Source organism: Phyllobates terribilis, unplaced genomic scaffold (genome assembly GCF_046119375.1).
Source record: "Phyllobates terribilis strain yellow unplaced genomic scaffold, ASM4611937v1 Scaffold_3__8_contigs__length_932513732, whole genome shotgun sequence".
NCBI classification, from domain to species: domain Eukaryota; kingdom Metazoa; phylum Chordata; class Amphibia; order Anura; family Dendrobatidae; genus Phyllobates; species Phyllobates terribilis.
This window is the reverse complement of record NW_027362763.1, coordinates 53,740,432-53,757,049: the sequence shown is the minus strand read 5'-3', so window position 1 is coordinate 53,757,049 and position 16,618 is coordinate 53,740,432. Positions and strand designations below refer to the sequence as shown.

General features: G+C 45.0%; 1 protein-coding gene across 1 annotated transcript in view; it reads right to left on the bottom strand.

Annotated features, from left to right (window-relative positions):
* Positions 1-1,436: 1,436 nt before the first annotated feature.
* Positions 1,437-16,618, bottom strand: part of HMBOX1 (homeobox containing 1) — a 31,149-nt gene continuing 15,967 nt past the window's right edge. The window contains exons 5-8 of the mRNA XM_073673433.1: positions 15,133-15,215; positions 11,940-12,035; positions 10,687-10,781; positions 1,437-9,943 (exon numbers count right to left, since the gene is read on the bottom strand). Of these exons, the coding sequence (XP_073529534.1) occupies positions 9,806-9,943; positions 10,687-10,781; positions 11,940-12,035; positions 15,133-15,215 (412 nt within the window). The 3' untranslated portion in view covers positions 1,437-9,805. The remainder of the gene's footprint in view (positions 9,944-10,686; positions 10,782-11,939; positions 12,036-15,132; positions 15,216-16,618) is intronic.

Below are 16,618 nucleotides of genomic sequence, written 5' to 3'. Positions count from 1 at the left end.
TGAGACCTCTGGTGTAGAGGGATCATCCTTATTCTCATTTCCATATGGAAACACGAGAAGCCATGGGATGAAACTGAAGGGGGAGAAGATACAGAGTAGATATTAGAAAACACTTTTTGACAGTGAGGGTGATCAATGAGTGGAACAGGCGGCCACGAGAGGTGGTGAGTTCTCCTTCAATGGAAGTCTTCAAGCAGAGGCTGGACAGACATCTGTCTGAGATGGTTTAGTGCAGGGGGTTGGACATGAAGACCGTGGAGGTCCCTTCCAACTTTAATATTCTATGAAATCCCAGAAAACATTCTATTTTCCCACATATTTGACCATTAATTGGTCACTTTTTTTTCTCATTGTGTTTTGGGCTAAAATCTGCAATGTTGCCTTTGTCGGCCATTAATCTGAAGTTTACGATGAACATCTGAATCCTCGATCATAGGTCCTAAGTCATGTACACAGACACGTTTTATTACAAAGTGTTGCAAATTCTCTGCAACAAAGTACAATCCAATGCAAGTAAATTGGATTTTACTGGACCCCGTTCATATTCTGCCCAAAAAACAAGTCCACGGACCTTTATTTGTTTCTAAACTGAGCCCCGTAATATCTCTTCAGTGGTCGGAGCTTTATTTCTCCGGCTCGTGGTCATTGCCATAGACAATTCTAGGGCGGAAGATGCACAGATCATTACCAAGGAAGCAAATCAATTTTTTTTTTGCAGATCCGTTGCAGTTATTCCCCAAGTAGCTTGATGCAAAACTTGACGAATCCCATTTGTTGGATTACCAATGAATCTGCACAAAACTCTGCAAAAAACACCCAAAAACTAAACTCACCTCTCGCTTAAAGCTTCGATGACTCTCATGCTTAGCTCTCAGTAGAGATATGTGAGGACTATGGATGAGCGGACCGGTGGAAGTTCAGGTTCTGGTACCCGTTCCGAACTTTAGTCCAATGTTCGGTTGGGGTACCAGAACAGTACCCGCATCCCATTGAAAACAATCTGATCATTGCTAGAAATAAACCAGACTTCAGATACAAAAAATCATCAGACGACACCGCGGACGTTGAGTTACAGGTTTTGTGTTTAATTTTCCTAGTAGTACAATACTAAAATAAACACAAATTAAAAAAAAAAAAATCCTTAAAACAAAAAAACTGTACAAAAAAGCAGTATACTACATGTTAATTACAGAACAGTCTACTGTCCAAAAGGCACTAATCCAGAATAGGAGATACAATGATACAGGACTCGGCTTCACTATCTTCTCGAATACAATAGGTGCTTGTTTCTTACAATTTTCCGTCCATCCACATATAGAAACAAGGATTTATTTTCTACACACATCGTTATATTTCAGAGCCCTACCCGACACGATGCAGTACTTCTCTCCTGCACAGGGGTCTGTAACACCCCTAAAAGTTTTTCCTTTGTGGTCTCGATAAAAAAAAAAAAAAAAAAAAGGAAAAAACTTTTTGCATCTTTACATATTGGTACAATCCCCAAATTACAACCTATTTTCACCGTGATCCTATAATGATACTAGGGATGGGGCAAGGTCTTCAACTAATCTAGGCTGAGAAATTGCATTGTAGAGAGTCGTCTTTGTCATAATTTTAGTTCTTCGAGTTCTGGGTATAATTGGGACCGACAGGGAGAAAACATTTCATTTTTTTAAAAAAAACAATATTGGCCGTCATTTGGCCTTTTTTATTTTGGATGTGAATTTGGAAAAGTTGGCTTCAATAAACAAGTGGTTAGAGAATAATTCTGGAGGACACAAGTCCAGCGGACATAGCCGTACTCAGTCGGACAGAAGCCCTGCAAACCTCCCCTGGTTGCACTCTTTTAGCCGGCCATGATGTCATCTTTGTGGCGTGACACACACCAGTCCAGCTTAACAAAAGAGGATCATGGGATGCCAGCGGGTAGAAGGCTTCTGTCCTATGGCGACTGGACCAGGGTCCTGCTAATTCATCTCTAGCCGTGGTGGTCAACTATGGCCAATGACAAGTAGGCCAGTTAAGGAACATTTTGGAATTCCACCACATGGAACCCCTTTTTTCTTATTAAATGCTTCTAAATCAATGACATACAAACCAGCGCCCCCTATAGAAGGAGAGAGGTACTGCACCTTGGAAAACAGTGTTATACACATAAGACAAGACAGGCAGTTTGATACTGTATCTAACCCCCCCGATGCTGCTCCATAGACCTCATAGCCTCTTTTTTTTTTGGGCAGCAATGGGATTAGAGGACACGAGTGACCAAAAAAAAGTTAAAAAAAGAAGAAAAAAAAAGTAACTTTGAAAAGAAACCAAACAGCCTTTTATTTAAATTTGCGACGTTCATCCTATACTACATCCTCATTCTGCTTAGCAGAAAAATTGTACGTACACAAAAATACAAATACACAATTTTTGTAGAACAGTGTGATCTTAATATATTCATATATATATATATATTTATATTGAGTGGCAGGAGAGGTTGTAAATAAGAGCTTTTTGCACTTTTGGCTCATATGCAACAAGGCTTATAAATTCAGCTTAGCATTTTATGTATTTTTTTTTTTTGACTCAGGAGTTGTCGTATTTTTGTAGCTTTTTTTTTTGTATTTGCATTTATAAAGCAGCATCCAGTTTGCAGGGGGTGAGGTGGGTTGTTTGGGAAGGGTCAGCTTTGCTGTTGGGACGTTGCGTACATTCGTGTATGTGGTGTGTCTAGTATAGGAGAAGCGGGGGGCAGAGGGGCTTATGTACAAGAGTTGGATTATGATGGGGACGGGGGAGGTAAACCAGAGAATTCAATATTATCAAATAGTTCTAAGAGTCAACAGGATCTCTCCCACAGTTTTGAGATTCTTCGCGAATACTGCAAACAACCCAACGAACCATGTCGCCTACTTACTACCGATTCGTCGGGGCATTATAATCATGGTGGAGAAGCCGATTTGGGTACAGAGTTGTCCGGAGGCGATCCTCAATAACCTTTCAGACCATTTATCACCCTTCAAAAATGAGTCTGGAAGTAGAAGATGAGAATTCGGTGGAGGAATAGATCTATATATCTTATCTTCAAGTATTGCGGGTCACCATTCAAGGCTTTTCATGACAACACAGGGTGATTTTTGCACCTATTTTGGAATCTCGTTATGAAGAAACCTCATCATATTGCTTTCCGTCTTACAAAGTAGACTCGCGTGAATTATATGTCCCTCAATGGCACGTAGACGAGGCAAGGACACAAAATAGCAAGCACGATAATAAATATTAACACAGAGAGACGGCCATATAGTTACAACAATCATCGGTGGCCGTAGGGTGGAGGCCGCCATCGTGTCCGTAGAGTTGAGGAAATGGAAAGTAGAGTTTCCTCAAAACCTGGTGACTCGCTTTAGTACAGAGGCTCAGACAGTCACCGACCGCAGGCAACCGATGATCAAAGTACATGGTATTCCGGCCACAGACATTCGTAGGTTGGGATTCCCACCGATCGAGAGTTCCTTGACCCATGTTAGAGTCTGGCCATGAAAGGACACTACCTACCAGGCATTTTTTGGATAAGCACTGAAGGTCGGTGGTCAGAATACCCTACAAGTTCTCGTTCAGCAACCAGTCTTCTAATCCAAAACCAATACCAAGCAACTGCGTTGAGTCTGGAGGGTTTGAAGTTTTTAAAACTTCTTTACAGGTATGGGGGTGCGGTAAGAAGACTCGGGTGGAGCTTCTTGTTGGAGAAGTGACCCAACAACACATCAAGGGCAGAGGTATTTCATCGGCTGGGCAGGAAGCATATGTAAAATTGTAGGCACTTGCTTGTAAGTCTACATACAAAGGTAGTCAAAGTCGGATGAGTTCTCCTACGAGACGATGAAGCGTCCAACCGGGAGCTACGTTCAACAACATATGAGGATCAAAAAAAAAAAACCGGGGGCAGAAATGGCAAGGAGTTGTGAATGCTGTAAAAATATCATGGCAATGTCCCCCCAAAAAATCCCAATCTCACAGCAACGTCCTCTCCTATGAATCAATTAGTACCCAACTCCACGAGGCTCGGCAAACAACCAGAAAATTTGTACAACAAAAATTTTACAAATTGTCCCGTGAACCCTCGGAACGTGTCCTCCACCTACGGATGAGAAATACCAAAGCCCATCTCATATTTTCTAGGTTGTGTCGCCCCCTCTGTCTTTGATCCTATTGCCTCAAAACGCCTTCCTAATTGCACAGGACTCTCCCAGCTACTTGATGGGAGGGCAAGAGGAAACCCTCGCAGTCACAGTGGATAGGGGATCAATGGGTTTGGTAGGAATACTCCTTTAAACCCAGTTGAAGAATTTGGCCTGATGCAAACTGTATCTGTCTCTTTCAATATCAGGTCCCAGATTTCAGTCCCAAATTTCACCCATTTGCCCACTAATCAACCGACCACAGAATATACAAAACACAAGTACGGAAAACACAAAGCCGAAGACCAGACCAGGAAGATACAGCTCCGAGGTACCAAAAAAAAAAACAACCAAAACACCCACTCGGCCATAACTCAGGCCGGGCTGAGCGCTGGTTAATAGGGGTTTAAATCACTGGGAAATGAATCATCGATATCCCTGATACGCAAAGTCCTCATCTCACCACAATGAAAGCTGCCGACAATAAATCCTAAAGGGGAACAATTAGGTCCAAAGTGACTTTTTGGGATAGTGGAATTTTAATATTTTATCAACTGAGATTCAATTTACAGATTATTTTTTTTTCAGAAAGTTTTAGGGTGATAGATTCTAGTAAAAAGTTTTATCAGATCCCTGGGGACCCCCCCTGCATTGGCACCGCTTTACATTTTTGGATCTACATCCCTAAAATGTAGGAGACATCAGACCCTTGCACAATAACACAGGGGTACGCGTCATCCCCAATAACTAAGTGCCATAAAATAATACAACATGGAGATTTACAAAACACTGAGAAAACTAAAACCCCTCCAGGCGCTCCTCGGGGGCGGTCCCGCTGGTTCCGTTTATTTACCTCTTATTATTTTAGCGTTTTTTTTACCTCCCTACAACAATGTCCATATAATGGGGGGCCCTGATCACATATTCCCTTGGGAGGGGTGGATGTACGAGGGTCACTTCAGGACTGCAAAATATATAGGGGCAGATGAAAAACTTGGCATACACCAAAAAAAAACAAAAAAAAAAAACTGGCTTCCCCCCCCCCCCACCTCCTAAACCAGCGCCCCACCAGCTCATGGATTGTGTGTGGTATTGCAGTAAATAGGATGGAGCTGCAATACCAGACACAACCTATGGACAGATGTGGCGCTGTTTTATGGTCTTTTTCTTATCCTTTAAAAGTTGAGTAGCAAATAAAACAAAACTAGTTCATATGAATTATATTAAGAAAGATCTTCTAAAATTACCATTCAGCACTTAAAAAAATAAAAAATCATAATTTCAATAACATTTTTTTTTCTTTTTAAACGAGAAAAATAAAAATAAAATTTTTCTCTTGAAAAATTCATTTTTTGTTTATAGATTTACAGGCCGGGAAGCAATATATTTTTTTTTTTTATTATTTTCGGAGGATGGGGGGAATGAAGGGGGGAGAGGTGTAAAAATTTTAATACTCTATCAGATCATAAATATGTAAAAATGGATAAAAAAAAAACAACTAAAAACTCAAATGTCCCCAATTGCAATATAATAAGGCACCTAATACAACACAACTAGAGAAAACACATTTATATATATATACACACACACACATAAATATAGAAAAATTAAATATCTGCTATTGAAAATAGATCTGGGAGAGCCGCGGGGGGGACGCAGCCGTGCTTCCCACTTTAGCTTATTGTTAAATTAACCCTAAAAAAAAAAAAAAAAATACAAAATGTAACAAAAAAAAAATCAAAAATCCCCAAAACATTCTTACATGAATAATGTGATAAGCGGAAGATTTGCAGCAGGCTTCTTACATTGCGATCGCATTTGGCAAGAATGTAAGTAAAAAAATAAATAAATGTAGAGAAATATTAAAATTATTGCTAATCGATGAGTATGAAGCTGGTGTGACGTGCGGCGGTGCCGATAATTGGACGTTTCGCTCCCGCACTTCTCAGATTTTACCTATTTCAGATACTTTGAGATTAACTGTTGCAACAAAAAAAAAAGGGGGGCTGCATCCAATAGGTGGCGCTACAGACACCGCTTTGGGAGGGCGCCAATTTGCATACTTTTTTTTTTTAATCCCAGGAATCACTGCCTGCCTGTTAAAATCCATTCAGCCATTCTCTCTAAAAAAACAAAAATAAATAAATCTAAAAAAAACACCTTCTATAATATGGTCTCCCATGGACGGGAATACAACTACTATAATACTGTCCCCCCTGTAGTCTGCCGCCACGTGGGCAGCTGCTGAGGACCAGCCCAGTCTTGCGGCACAAAGGGAACTTATACACCATTAGGGGGTAGTTTTAGTGTTGATGATCCATCAGGATATCAGAATGCCCCTTACATTGTTGGGAGGTCACAAGTTTTTATAAAACTTCAGCATTCAATCCCTTGTCAGACACCCGACTTCTTCTCAATGTCCCACCGACATTACTCGCCACCCTAGATTATAAAACAAGGCACCTTCCAACAGCCATGCCCGTCCTGGGGAGAAAGTCTCCCTTCCGACAGCCACACCCACCCCGGGGAAAGAGTCTCCCTTCTGACAGCCACACCCGCCCCGGGGAAAGAGTCTCTCCCTTCTGACAGCCACACCCACCCCAGGGAAAGAGTCTCCCTTCTGACAGCCACACCCGCCCCGGAGAAAGAGTCTCTCCCTTCTGACAGCCACACCCGCCCCGGGGAAAGAGTCTCCCTTCTGACAGCCACACCCGCCCCGGGGAAAGAGTCTCCCTTCTGACAGCCACACCCGCCCCGGGGAAAGAGTCTCTCCCTTCTGACAGCCACACCCGCCCCGGGGAAAGAGTCTCCCTTCTGACAGCCACACCCACCCCGGGGAAAGAGTCTCCCTTCTGACAGCCACACCCACCCCGGGGAAAGAATCTCTCCCTTCTGACAGCCACACCCACCCCGGGGAAAGAATCTCTCCCTTCTGACAGCCACACCCGCCCCGGGGAAAGAGTCTCTCCCTTCTGACAGCCACACCCGCCCCAGGGAAAGTCTCCATCCGACAGTTGCGCTCATCCCAGGGAAAAAGAGTCTCCCTTCCGACAGTAGCGCTCATCCCGGGGAAAAAGTCTCCCTTCCGACAGTCTCGCTCATCCCGGGGTAAAAAAGAGTCTCCCTTCCGACAGTCTCGCTCATCCCGGGGAAAAAAAAAAAAAAAAAGAGTCTCCCTTCCGACAGTTGCGCTCATCCCGGGGAAAAAAAAGAGTCTCCCTTCCGACAGTTGCGCTCATCCCAGGGAAAAAGTCTCCCTTCCGACAGTTGCGCTCATCCCGGGGAAAGAGTCTCCCTTCCGACAGTTGCGCTCATCCCGGGGAAAGAGTCTCCCTTCCGACAGTCGTGCTCATCCCAAGGAAAAAGAGTCTCCCTTCCGACAGTTGCGCTCATCCCGGGGAAAAAGAGTCTCCTTTCCAACAGTCGTGCTCATCCCGGGGAAAAAGTCTCCCTTCCGACAGTCGCGCTCATCCCGGGGAAAGAGTCTCCCTTCCGACAGTTGCGCTCATCCCGGGGAAAGAGTCTCCCTTCCGACAGTTGCGCTCATCCCGGGGAAAGAGTCTCCCTTCCGACAGTTGCGCTCATCCCGGGGAAAGAGAGTCTCCCTTCCGACAGTCGTGCTCATCCCGGGGAAAAAGTCTCCCTTCCGACAGTCGTGCTCATCCCAGGGAAAAAAAGAGTCTCCCTTCCGACAGTCGTGCTCATCCCGGGAAAAAAAAAAAGAGTCTCCCTTCCGACAGTCACGCTCATCCCAGGGAAAAAGAGTCTCCCTTCCGACAGTTGCGCTCATCCCGGGGAAAAAGTCTCCCTTCCGACAGTCGTGCTCATCCCGGGGAAAAAAAAAAAAAAGAGTCTCCCTTCCAACAGTCGCGCTCATCCCGGAGGGAAAAAAAAAAAAAAAATCTCCCATCCGACAGCCACGCCCATCCAGGAGAAAGCGTCCCCCCTACAGCGGCATCCGTCCCGGGGAAAGCGCCCCTCCTACAGCCGCACTCGGCCCGGGGAAAGAGCCTTACTACAGCCGCGGCTGGCTGAGGGAAACCGCCTCCCCTACAGACGCACCCTTCCCGGGGACAGTGCCCCCCCTACAGCCCCTCCCATGTCAAGGAGCATCCCCCCCTACAGCCACGCCATTTCCGGGGATAGCGTCCCCCCCTACAGCCCCACCTGGGCAGGTCCATGAAAGACTGATGACCTCTACTATCGTGTTCCCTACAGGGTCAGGGACCCTTTGTGAGTGGACGGGATTTAACAGTCCTTGGAGCAGTGTTGTGAAGAAGCAAAATACAAGCTAATGGGACGGGGATCCTAAAACCGCTCAGTTACACTTTCACGACCCTAATAGAGTAGAAGGGAATTCATGACGGAAAAATTACCAAAGTAAAGTAAAAGTGCATTCATTAGTAAAGACCCCCATTTCATGTGATGTCGGGGAGCAGGTTCGCCTCCCAAGTAATTCAATTAGTCCATCAGCCTCATTCACTTCTATGCATAAGAGCTGCAGTACCTGCTTCTACCCATGGACAGGGGTGGTGCCGTTTTCAACACTTTTTTTCTGATCCTGTACAACCCATTTAAAGGCAAATTGAAAAACCTAAAAAAAAAACCCCTCAAAACATTAGGAAAATATCTGCTTATCGAACATGACCATAAAAACGCCAAAAGACTAATAGTCTGATTATAGTGGCGCCTCCCCAATAATTAAATTATTAGGAGTCAGGGCTGTCCCGGCTTATTTAGTGTGGGGGGGTGGCGGACGATAAGATCCCAAGGTGAGGGGCTGCAATCCTGCTAATGGTCATCAGTGCTGAGCGTTCCTGCTGGGAGAGGGGCAGACAGAGCTGCTTCACTAACAGTCTGGACACCGAGCAGCTCACGTCGCTGCTGTACAAACCCCCCCGCTGACACATAGGAGTGACATATGTCTAAAATAATAAAAGAAACCTGATATATATTATTTTACATGGGACTGAGTATTTCCCATTCACAACGCATGGACGGAGACATTTACAATTCCTTTTTTTAGTGTCTCCGGCTTCTGCACAATTTTTAGTGTTTTCTTTTTTTTGCCTTTTTGGAAAGCAAAACTGGTTGCTGAAAAAATAAAAAAATTATAAAAATAATAATCATACTAATAAATATTTTAGCTTTGCAGCCCCTTACTGACACGTGACTGTAGGGTCACCGCTTCTTTAAATGCTTCCTGCTTTGGAGAAAGTCTTTCACAGAGTAAAAAAAAAAAAAAAACACATTTATATATATATATAAAAAAAATGTAAAAAGTGCTTAGAGCGAAGAGGTGGACGTACGAGAGGAAGGAAGGAAGGACGGGGGCTGGAAGCACTTGGAAACTGTTCTAGACCTGGGAGGGCGCAGGGGCGGAGGGTTATGGCTGGAATTAATACTGAGAAAGCAGACGCGACGGGTATGGGCATTATGGGCACCATGCCATCTTCACAGGACGAGACCCTACCAGCTAACTCGACGTACAAGAGAGAGACTGCAGTTATACTGATAATAGGAACACATATTAAGGACCCAGGAAAGATTGCTAAGGTGCTACGTCTAAAATCTAAAGTACATTATTGTTATTAGTTTTTTTTTCTCGGAATGACCCTTCCCCCGCGGTGTTTTAGGCATCAGTCCTCATCCAGAGCTTCTGTCTTGATCTCTCCAGTACCTTGCCGGCGTAGCGCCAGGATGGTGTGATTGACAGCAGCCAACTCCACGGCCAGAGAGATGGGGTCCTGGTGATCGCTATGACTGGTGCTGTCGTCCTAAGTATGTAGAGAGAAAGGGAAAACGTCCAATTAAATCTCAACACGTAAATGGCGTTCTGTAAAGTCTCTTAACTCCTTGAAGACCCAACGCATTTTGCACCTTCAAAACCCAACAATGTTTTCACATCATCATCATATTGCAAAAAAAAAAAAAACAACAACTTTTTTTTTAAATTTTTCAGGTTAAAGTGTTTAATATGGCAGCCCTTTTTTTTCCCATTTATTTTTGTATTTTTAATTTCTGGAAACCATAATTTTGCCATTTTTTCAGGTGACGGAGTGGCGGCGCGACAGGGGGGAGCGACGGCGCGACAGAGGGGGGGCCCCGGCGCGACAGAGGGGGGGCCCCGGCGCGACAGAGGGGAACCTTCTGCCTCTGTCCAATTACTTGCTGCTGCCGGTCTCCTCTGGTGGCTTATGGCCCCATTTAGAACCTGCATTATACTCAAGAGCTGCAGTCACAATTGATATCGCTCAGCATTTTTTGCTTTTTTGGTGTATGCCAAGATCAAAACCACCCCCCCCTTCAATTATATTAATTCTTTGCACTGTAGTCCTTGCACCAACCAATGTTCGGTCATCTGATGACAGGCGTGTTGACTGTGTTCAATGGAAAACAACAGTTTATGCCTATTATATGATCTGTAAAATATGGTATGAAAGTGGACATTCCCTTTAAGGGTGAAGGTGAGCCAATGTAAGATGTCCGCCCATTGTAACACTAGAGTCCAGAGGCTCACCTGTTCAGAATAGTCATTTCCGTCCACGTCGTCACTGTTCGAATGACCGCCAGGACTTTGTACATCGATGCCATGACTCTCCAGGATTGCTGCTTCTTCGAAAAAAGCAAATATGGCCCTAAATTATCTGCCATGGTAAAATAAATCACTCACTCGATAAAACACACGTAAGGGAATGGAAAGAAAAAAAATAAAAATAAAAGAGAACTGTGCGCCACTCCTAAACCAGAAGCCATTAATGTCTGGTGACACTTATACTCCGGTCACTAAGACGGAAGAAGGGCAAAAGCCCCTGTATCATTCAGCACTAAAAAGGTTACACCTCAAGATAAGTCCGGGAACAGAAGTAGAGCAAAACATGAAGAGACAGGAGGATCTGCACAAGCCTCATACACAGAAGATCTGGGGTCAGGTCTCCAAGATGTTTGGAACAACCTCCTGCCGAGATCCTTCATAAACTGTGTACAAGTGACGAGAAGAAGTGATGGAGGCGACGGGCGGTCGCCAGATACCGGCGATGGAGGCGACGGGCGCTCACCAGATGCTGATGGGATTTAGATTGCTGAAAGGAAAAGGACTAAGGAGCAGAGAGAAGGTAAGAGGCCAAAAGACAGAGGATGGCAACACATGAAGGGGCAAGGCAGTAAAGGTTTTAAGTAACAGGATAAGGTGTAGAAGAGATGAAAGGCTAAGGGGTAAAATACAACATTAAAAGGAAGAAATCAAAAACTGGGGTAGAAAGATGGAATAAGTAAAGAACGGAGAAAGACCGACATCACCAGTAAGATTCAGGTAAGACACGTCGGGTGCTACCGATTCCCATAACCTCAGTGCCTCATTTAACCCTATGATCACCAGAGTCGGACGTATTATGTTAATCGGAGGCTAAATTTATCACTAATGAGCATTCAGCTGCATATGTATGTGCTAATTATACATGCAAGAGCAATAAATGTAATAACCTGCCGGAGACGGAGAACACAGACAGGAGCCTGAATGTGCCATTCATTATCTGCCGGCGATATTAAATACCCCGACTACAGATACATCCCCAGGTTATCGCACTCATCAATAGTGTTATGGGCTCGTTAGCCTTCCGCGGCAATTAGAAGAATTCCTTAAAACCCTCTCTGCTCATCAGCGAGTCATTTAATTCTGATAATTTCAGATGTTTTCACGTTTGGAAGTTTTTCTGACAAGTTATGAAGGCGACAGAGTAATAAATCAGTGGAAATCTTGCCGTGATACATTACCGATATTGGCTCTTCTTTTGATCTCCTTCCGTCTGTTGGCGAACCAGTTGTAGACTTTCAAGGAGGTGACACGTTCCAGGTCGGAGAGCTTCTTGCCTGAAATAAGAAGTCGCTCCGTCATATTACAGAAGCATAAACATCATCGCTTAACCTGCAGGGAGATACAATGCACACTACATGCAGAGAAGTGCTGGGACGCACCTCCTAATGTCTGAATCACATTTAATTCAGACCCGTGCATAACACCCGGCCCCAACGCCCCCCCCCCCCCTCACCCCGAGGTGCATAACACCCGGCCCCAACGCCCCCCTCACCCCGGGGTGCATAACACCCGGCCCCAACGCCCCCCCCCCCCCTCACCCCGAGGTGCATAACACCCGGCCCCAACGCCCCCCTCACCCCGGGGTGCATAACACCCGGCCCCAACGCCCCCCCCCCTCACCCCGGGGGGCATAACACCCGGCCCCAACGCCCCCCCCCTCCCCCCGGGGGGCATAACATCCGGGCCCCAACGCCCCCCCCCTCCCCCCGGGGGGCATAACATCCGGGCCCAACGCCCCCCCCTCCCCCCGGGGGGCATAACACCCGGCCCCAACGCCCCCCCCCCTCCCCCCGGGGGGCATAACACCCGGCCCCAACGCCCCCCCCTCCCCCCGGGGGGCATAACACCCGGCCCCAACGCCCCCCCCTCCCCCCGGGGGGCATAACACCCGGCCCCATGCCCCCCTCTCAGGTGCATAACACCCGGCCTTAACGCCCCATGCCCAGGTAAATAACACCCGACCCCCCACCATGCCATCTGCTTTTAATAACTTGACAGAACTGCCGGTGGAGCAGAGCTCACTGCACGGTCCTATAATAGGATCCACTGGGGTAACAAGTCCGTTCATGACATTTCTTCCTCCTAAATCTTCCCCCACATACAGTATATACAGTATATACTCCCACCATGTCTACAGTGCACTTTGGGAACATTTCTTGGAATTACGAGTTAAAAAAAAAAATTGTAATACATTTGTATTACTGTATGTTAACATGGACTAAAGGGGACCTAACATTCTCAATTCTCAAGACAGTAGGGTCCTGGGCCTCAGACCTTCTCTTGTCCCAGTGCTTGTTCATCACTTTCTGGGTTGGGATAACCCTTTAATGTGAGGCTGGAACATACCCAGGAGCCGACACCTACCATCATCTTTTTCTGGATAGCCTTCCAGAGATGTTTGTGCCTTAACTGGATCCTACAGTCGTGGTCACCAACCTGTGGCTGCCGAGCGGCTGCACACTACAATGACCAGCATGCCCTGAGGCTGGGAGGTGATAGAAAGCGCAGAGGAAGCCTACGGTACTCTACGTGCAGTTTTCTGCTCTCCTATCTATACATCGCACCGTACATGTAATCCCCCAGCGCACCGTCTGCACTCGTGACCTTGAGAAGCAGGACGGGCGGTGAAGCCGCCGCTGTCATTTCTGAGCACCTTACACGAGCCGATGCCAAAGATAACTTGGCACGGCGCTGGTTTTAAGCGGGCTGGCTCCCCACCAAGGCCTTTAATAGAGAATGAATTATTGTTCAGACATAAATTATGGAGATCGCCCGGATTTTTACATCACATTTCAAGGTCTTTGCTGAATAATATGCAAAGATGACAAACAAAACATCTTTCTGTGACATTTGCGAGGGTGTGAAACTGGTGCCAGCGGCTCCAAACAACACGAGAGGTCACCGGTGGGAACCTCTGTTGGCTCCACTCCCATCCGGAATCAGCAAGACACTACTTTGTATACAGACCCCCACAAGAGACACTCGGCTTTCTGTGTACGATGGGTATCATAGTATCACTGGGTACAATTATTCTGTGCTGCAGCTATCTAGTAAGTGTTTACTTCGCCCCAAAGCTGGGTTCACATCTACACTGCTCAGTGCTGTATCTTAAATACTGATGTAGCCTTCTATTAGTTTAGTTTTAAAACTCAACCCTATGCTGGATTCACATCTACACTGCTCATTACTGCTGTATAGTGTCCTCCTTGTTGCTACTGCCATTTTAGTAAATCTTTTATCTCGACAGAGTTGCATTCACAACTACACCGCTCAATAATCTCAAACATGCTGTAGCCTTTATAGTGTTTAATCTCACCACAGAGCTGGAATTCACACAAACCCTGCTCAGTACTGATGTATAAAGTCTTCCGATTTTACTGCTTTCAAGATTTTATCTCCTCTCTGAGTTGGATTCACTGCTGTACTTCTGTACTATGCTGATGCAGCTTTCTAGTATTTTTTTTTTTTTTTTTCATCTCAATACCATGCTGGATTCACATTTATACTGGTCAGTACTGCTGTATATGGTCTTCTAATTCTCCTACTGCTTTCTAGGAAAAGTTCTCTCTCTCTCTCCAGAGCAGGATTCACATCTACACTAGTCAGTGCTGCTGTATGTTTTCCAGGCTGATGTAGCTTACTAGTAAAAGTATTCTCGCTCAACCCTATGGTGGATTCACATTTACACTGGTCAATACTGCTGTATATGGTATTTTAGTTCTCCTACTGCTTTCTAGTAAACATTTTCTCTCATTCCAGAGCAGGATTCACAACTACACTACTCAGTGCTACTGTATAATGTTTTCCAGGCTGATGTAGCTTACTAGTAAAAGTATTCTCACTCAACCCTACGGTGGATTCACGTTTACACTGGTCAATACTACAGTATAAGGTCTTCTAATTCTCCTATTACTTTATAATGTTTTATCTTACCCCTAATAAGGATTCACACCTACACTGCTCAGTACTACGGCATAATGTTCTCCATGTTCATGTAGCTTACTTGTAAAGTATTCTCGCTCAAACCTATGCAGGATTCACATGGTCAATACTCCTGTATAATGTCTTCTAATTCTCCTATTACTTTCTAGTAAGTGTTTTATCTTACCCCTGATAGGGATTCACACCTACACCGCTCAGTGCTACTGTATAAGGTCTTCAATGCCGATGTAGCTTAATATTAATTTTTTTTTTTTTTTTAACCTCAACCCTATGCTTGATCCACATTTATACTGGTGCATAATGTTATCTAATTGCCTGCTTTCACGAGTTTTATCTCACCCTTGGAGCTGATTTCACTGCTACACTGCTTTAGTATATCCTTCATGCTGCTGTTGTGACCTGACTCCGTGCTGCAGATCAGTCACTCACCTGGTTTCTGTATAACCGCGTTGCATGCGTTGGCGATTTCCTCCCGCTTGGCCTCGTCAGGATACTGGTTCTCATTAAAATAGCTGAAAAATTCAAGTGTTCGCAATTATCCGGTGTTATTATATGCAAACACGAAAAGCACGCGCCCCGACCTGGGCTGCGGTATGTGAACAGATAAGATATGGGGGAATTAAAGGAGACCCCAACAGTGAGAAAAGAAAGAACAGTTGTCACGAGAAGTGTATGTATGTGACCCGACACAGTGTATTTATTACATGCCGCCCATATTCTCTGGTTTCTACATTGTAGCAACAATGCATTACCTTTCTGGAAAAGAAATGCGCTCTTAAAGGGATATTCCAAAGCAAAAAATATATAAACTTATTCACTGGCTATGTGATCAGTGGAAGTCCCCACTAATAATGTACCGCTACAAGGAGAAGATGAACAGATCATCAGGTTGTGCAGGCGCCATGTTACTGCAGCCAGGGAATGTACTAGAGCAGCAGGATGTGCAGGCAACCTGCTGTATATAGCTCCACTGCCTCAGTCCAGCAGGGTAAGGTGAACTGGGGAGAGAAAATTAAGGTCCAGATAGGAGGACCTACACCGATCTCCTTGTAATCACCTATGCAGTGGATGATAATTCATATGAAATGATGGTATGCCACTCTACAGCAATGTAGAAAGGAGTGGTAAATGATACCAAAGGAATACAAAAGTCTGTGCATATCTTGTGTTATACTTCAGAGCTGCACTCACTATTCTGCTGGTGCAGTCACTGTGTACATACATTACATTACTGATCCTGAGTTACATCCTGTATTATACTCCAGAGCTGCACTCACTATTCTGCTGGTGCAGTCACTGTGTACATACATTACATTACTGATTCTGAGTTACATCCTGTATTATACTCCAGAGCTGCACTCACTATTCTGCTGGTGCAGTCACTGTGTACATACATTACATTACTGATTCTGAGTTACATCCTGTATTATACTCCAGAGCTGCACTCACTATTCTGCTGGTGCAGTCACTGTGTACATACATTACATTACTGATTCTGAGTTACATCCTGTATTATACTCCAGAGCTGCACTCACTATTCTGCTGGTGCAGTCACTGTGTACATACATTACATTACTGATCCTGAGTTACATCCTGTATTATACTCCAGAGCTGCACTCACTATTCTGCTGGTGGAGTCACTGTGTACATATATTACATTACTGATCCTGAGTTACATCCTGTATTATACTCCAGAGCTGCACTCACTATTCTGCTGGTGCAGTCACTGTGTACATATATTACATTACTGATCCTGAGTTACATCCTGTATTATACTCCAGAGCTGCACTCACTATTCTGCTGGTGCAGTCACTGTGTACATACATTACATTACTGATCCTGAGTTACATCCTGTATTATACTCCAGAGCTGCAATCACTATTCTGCTGGTGCAGTCACTGTGTATATGCATTAC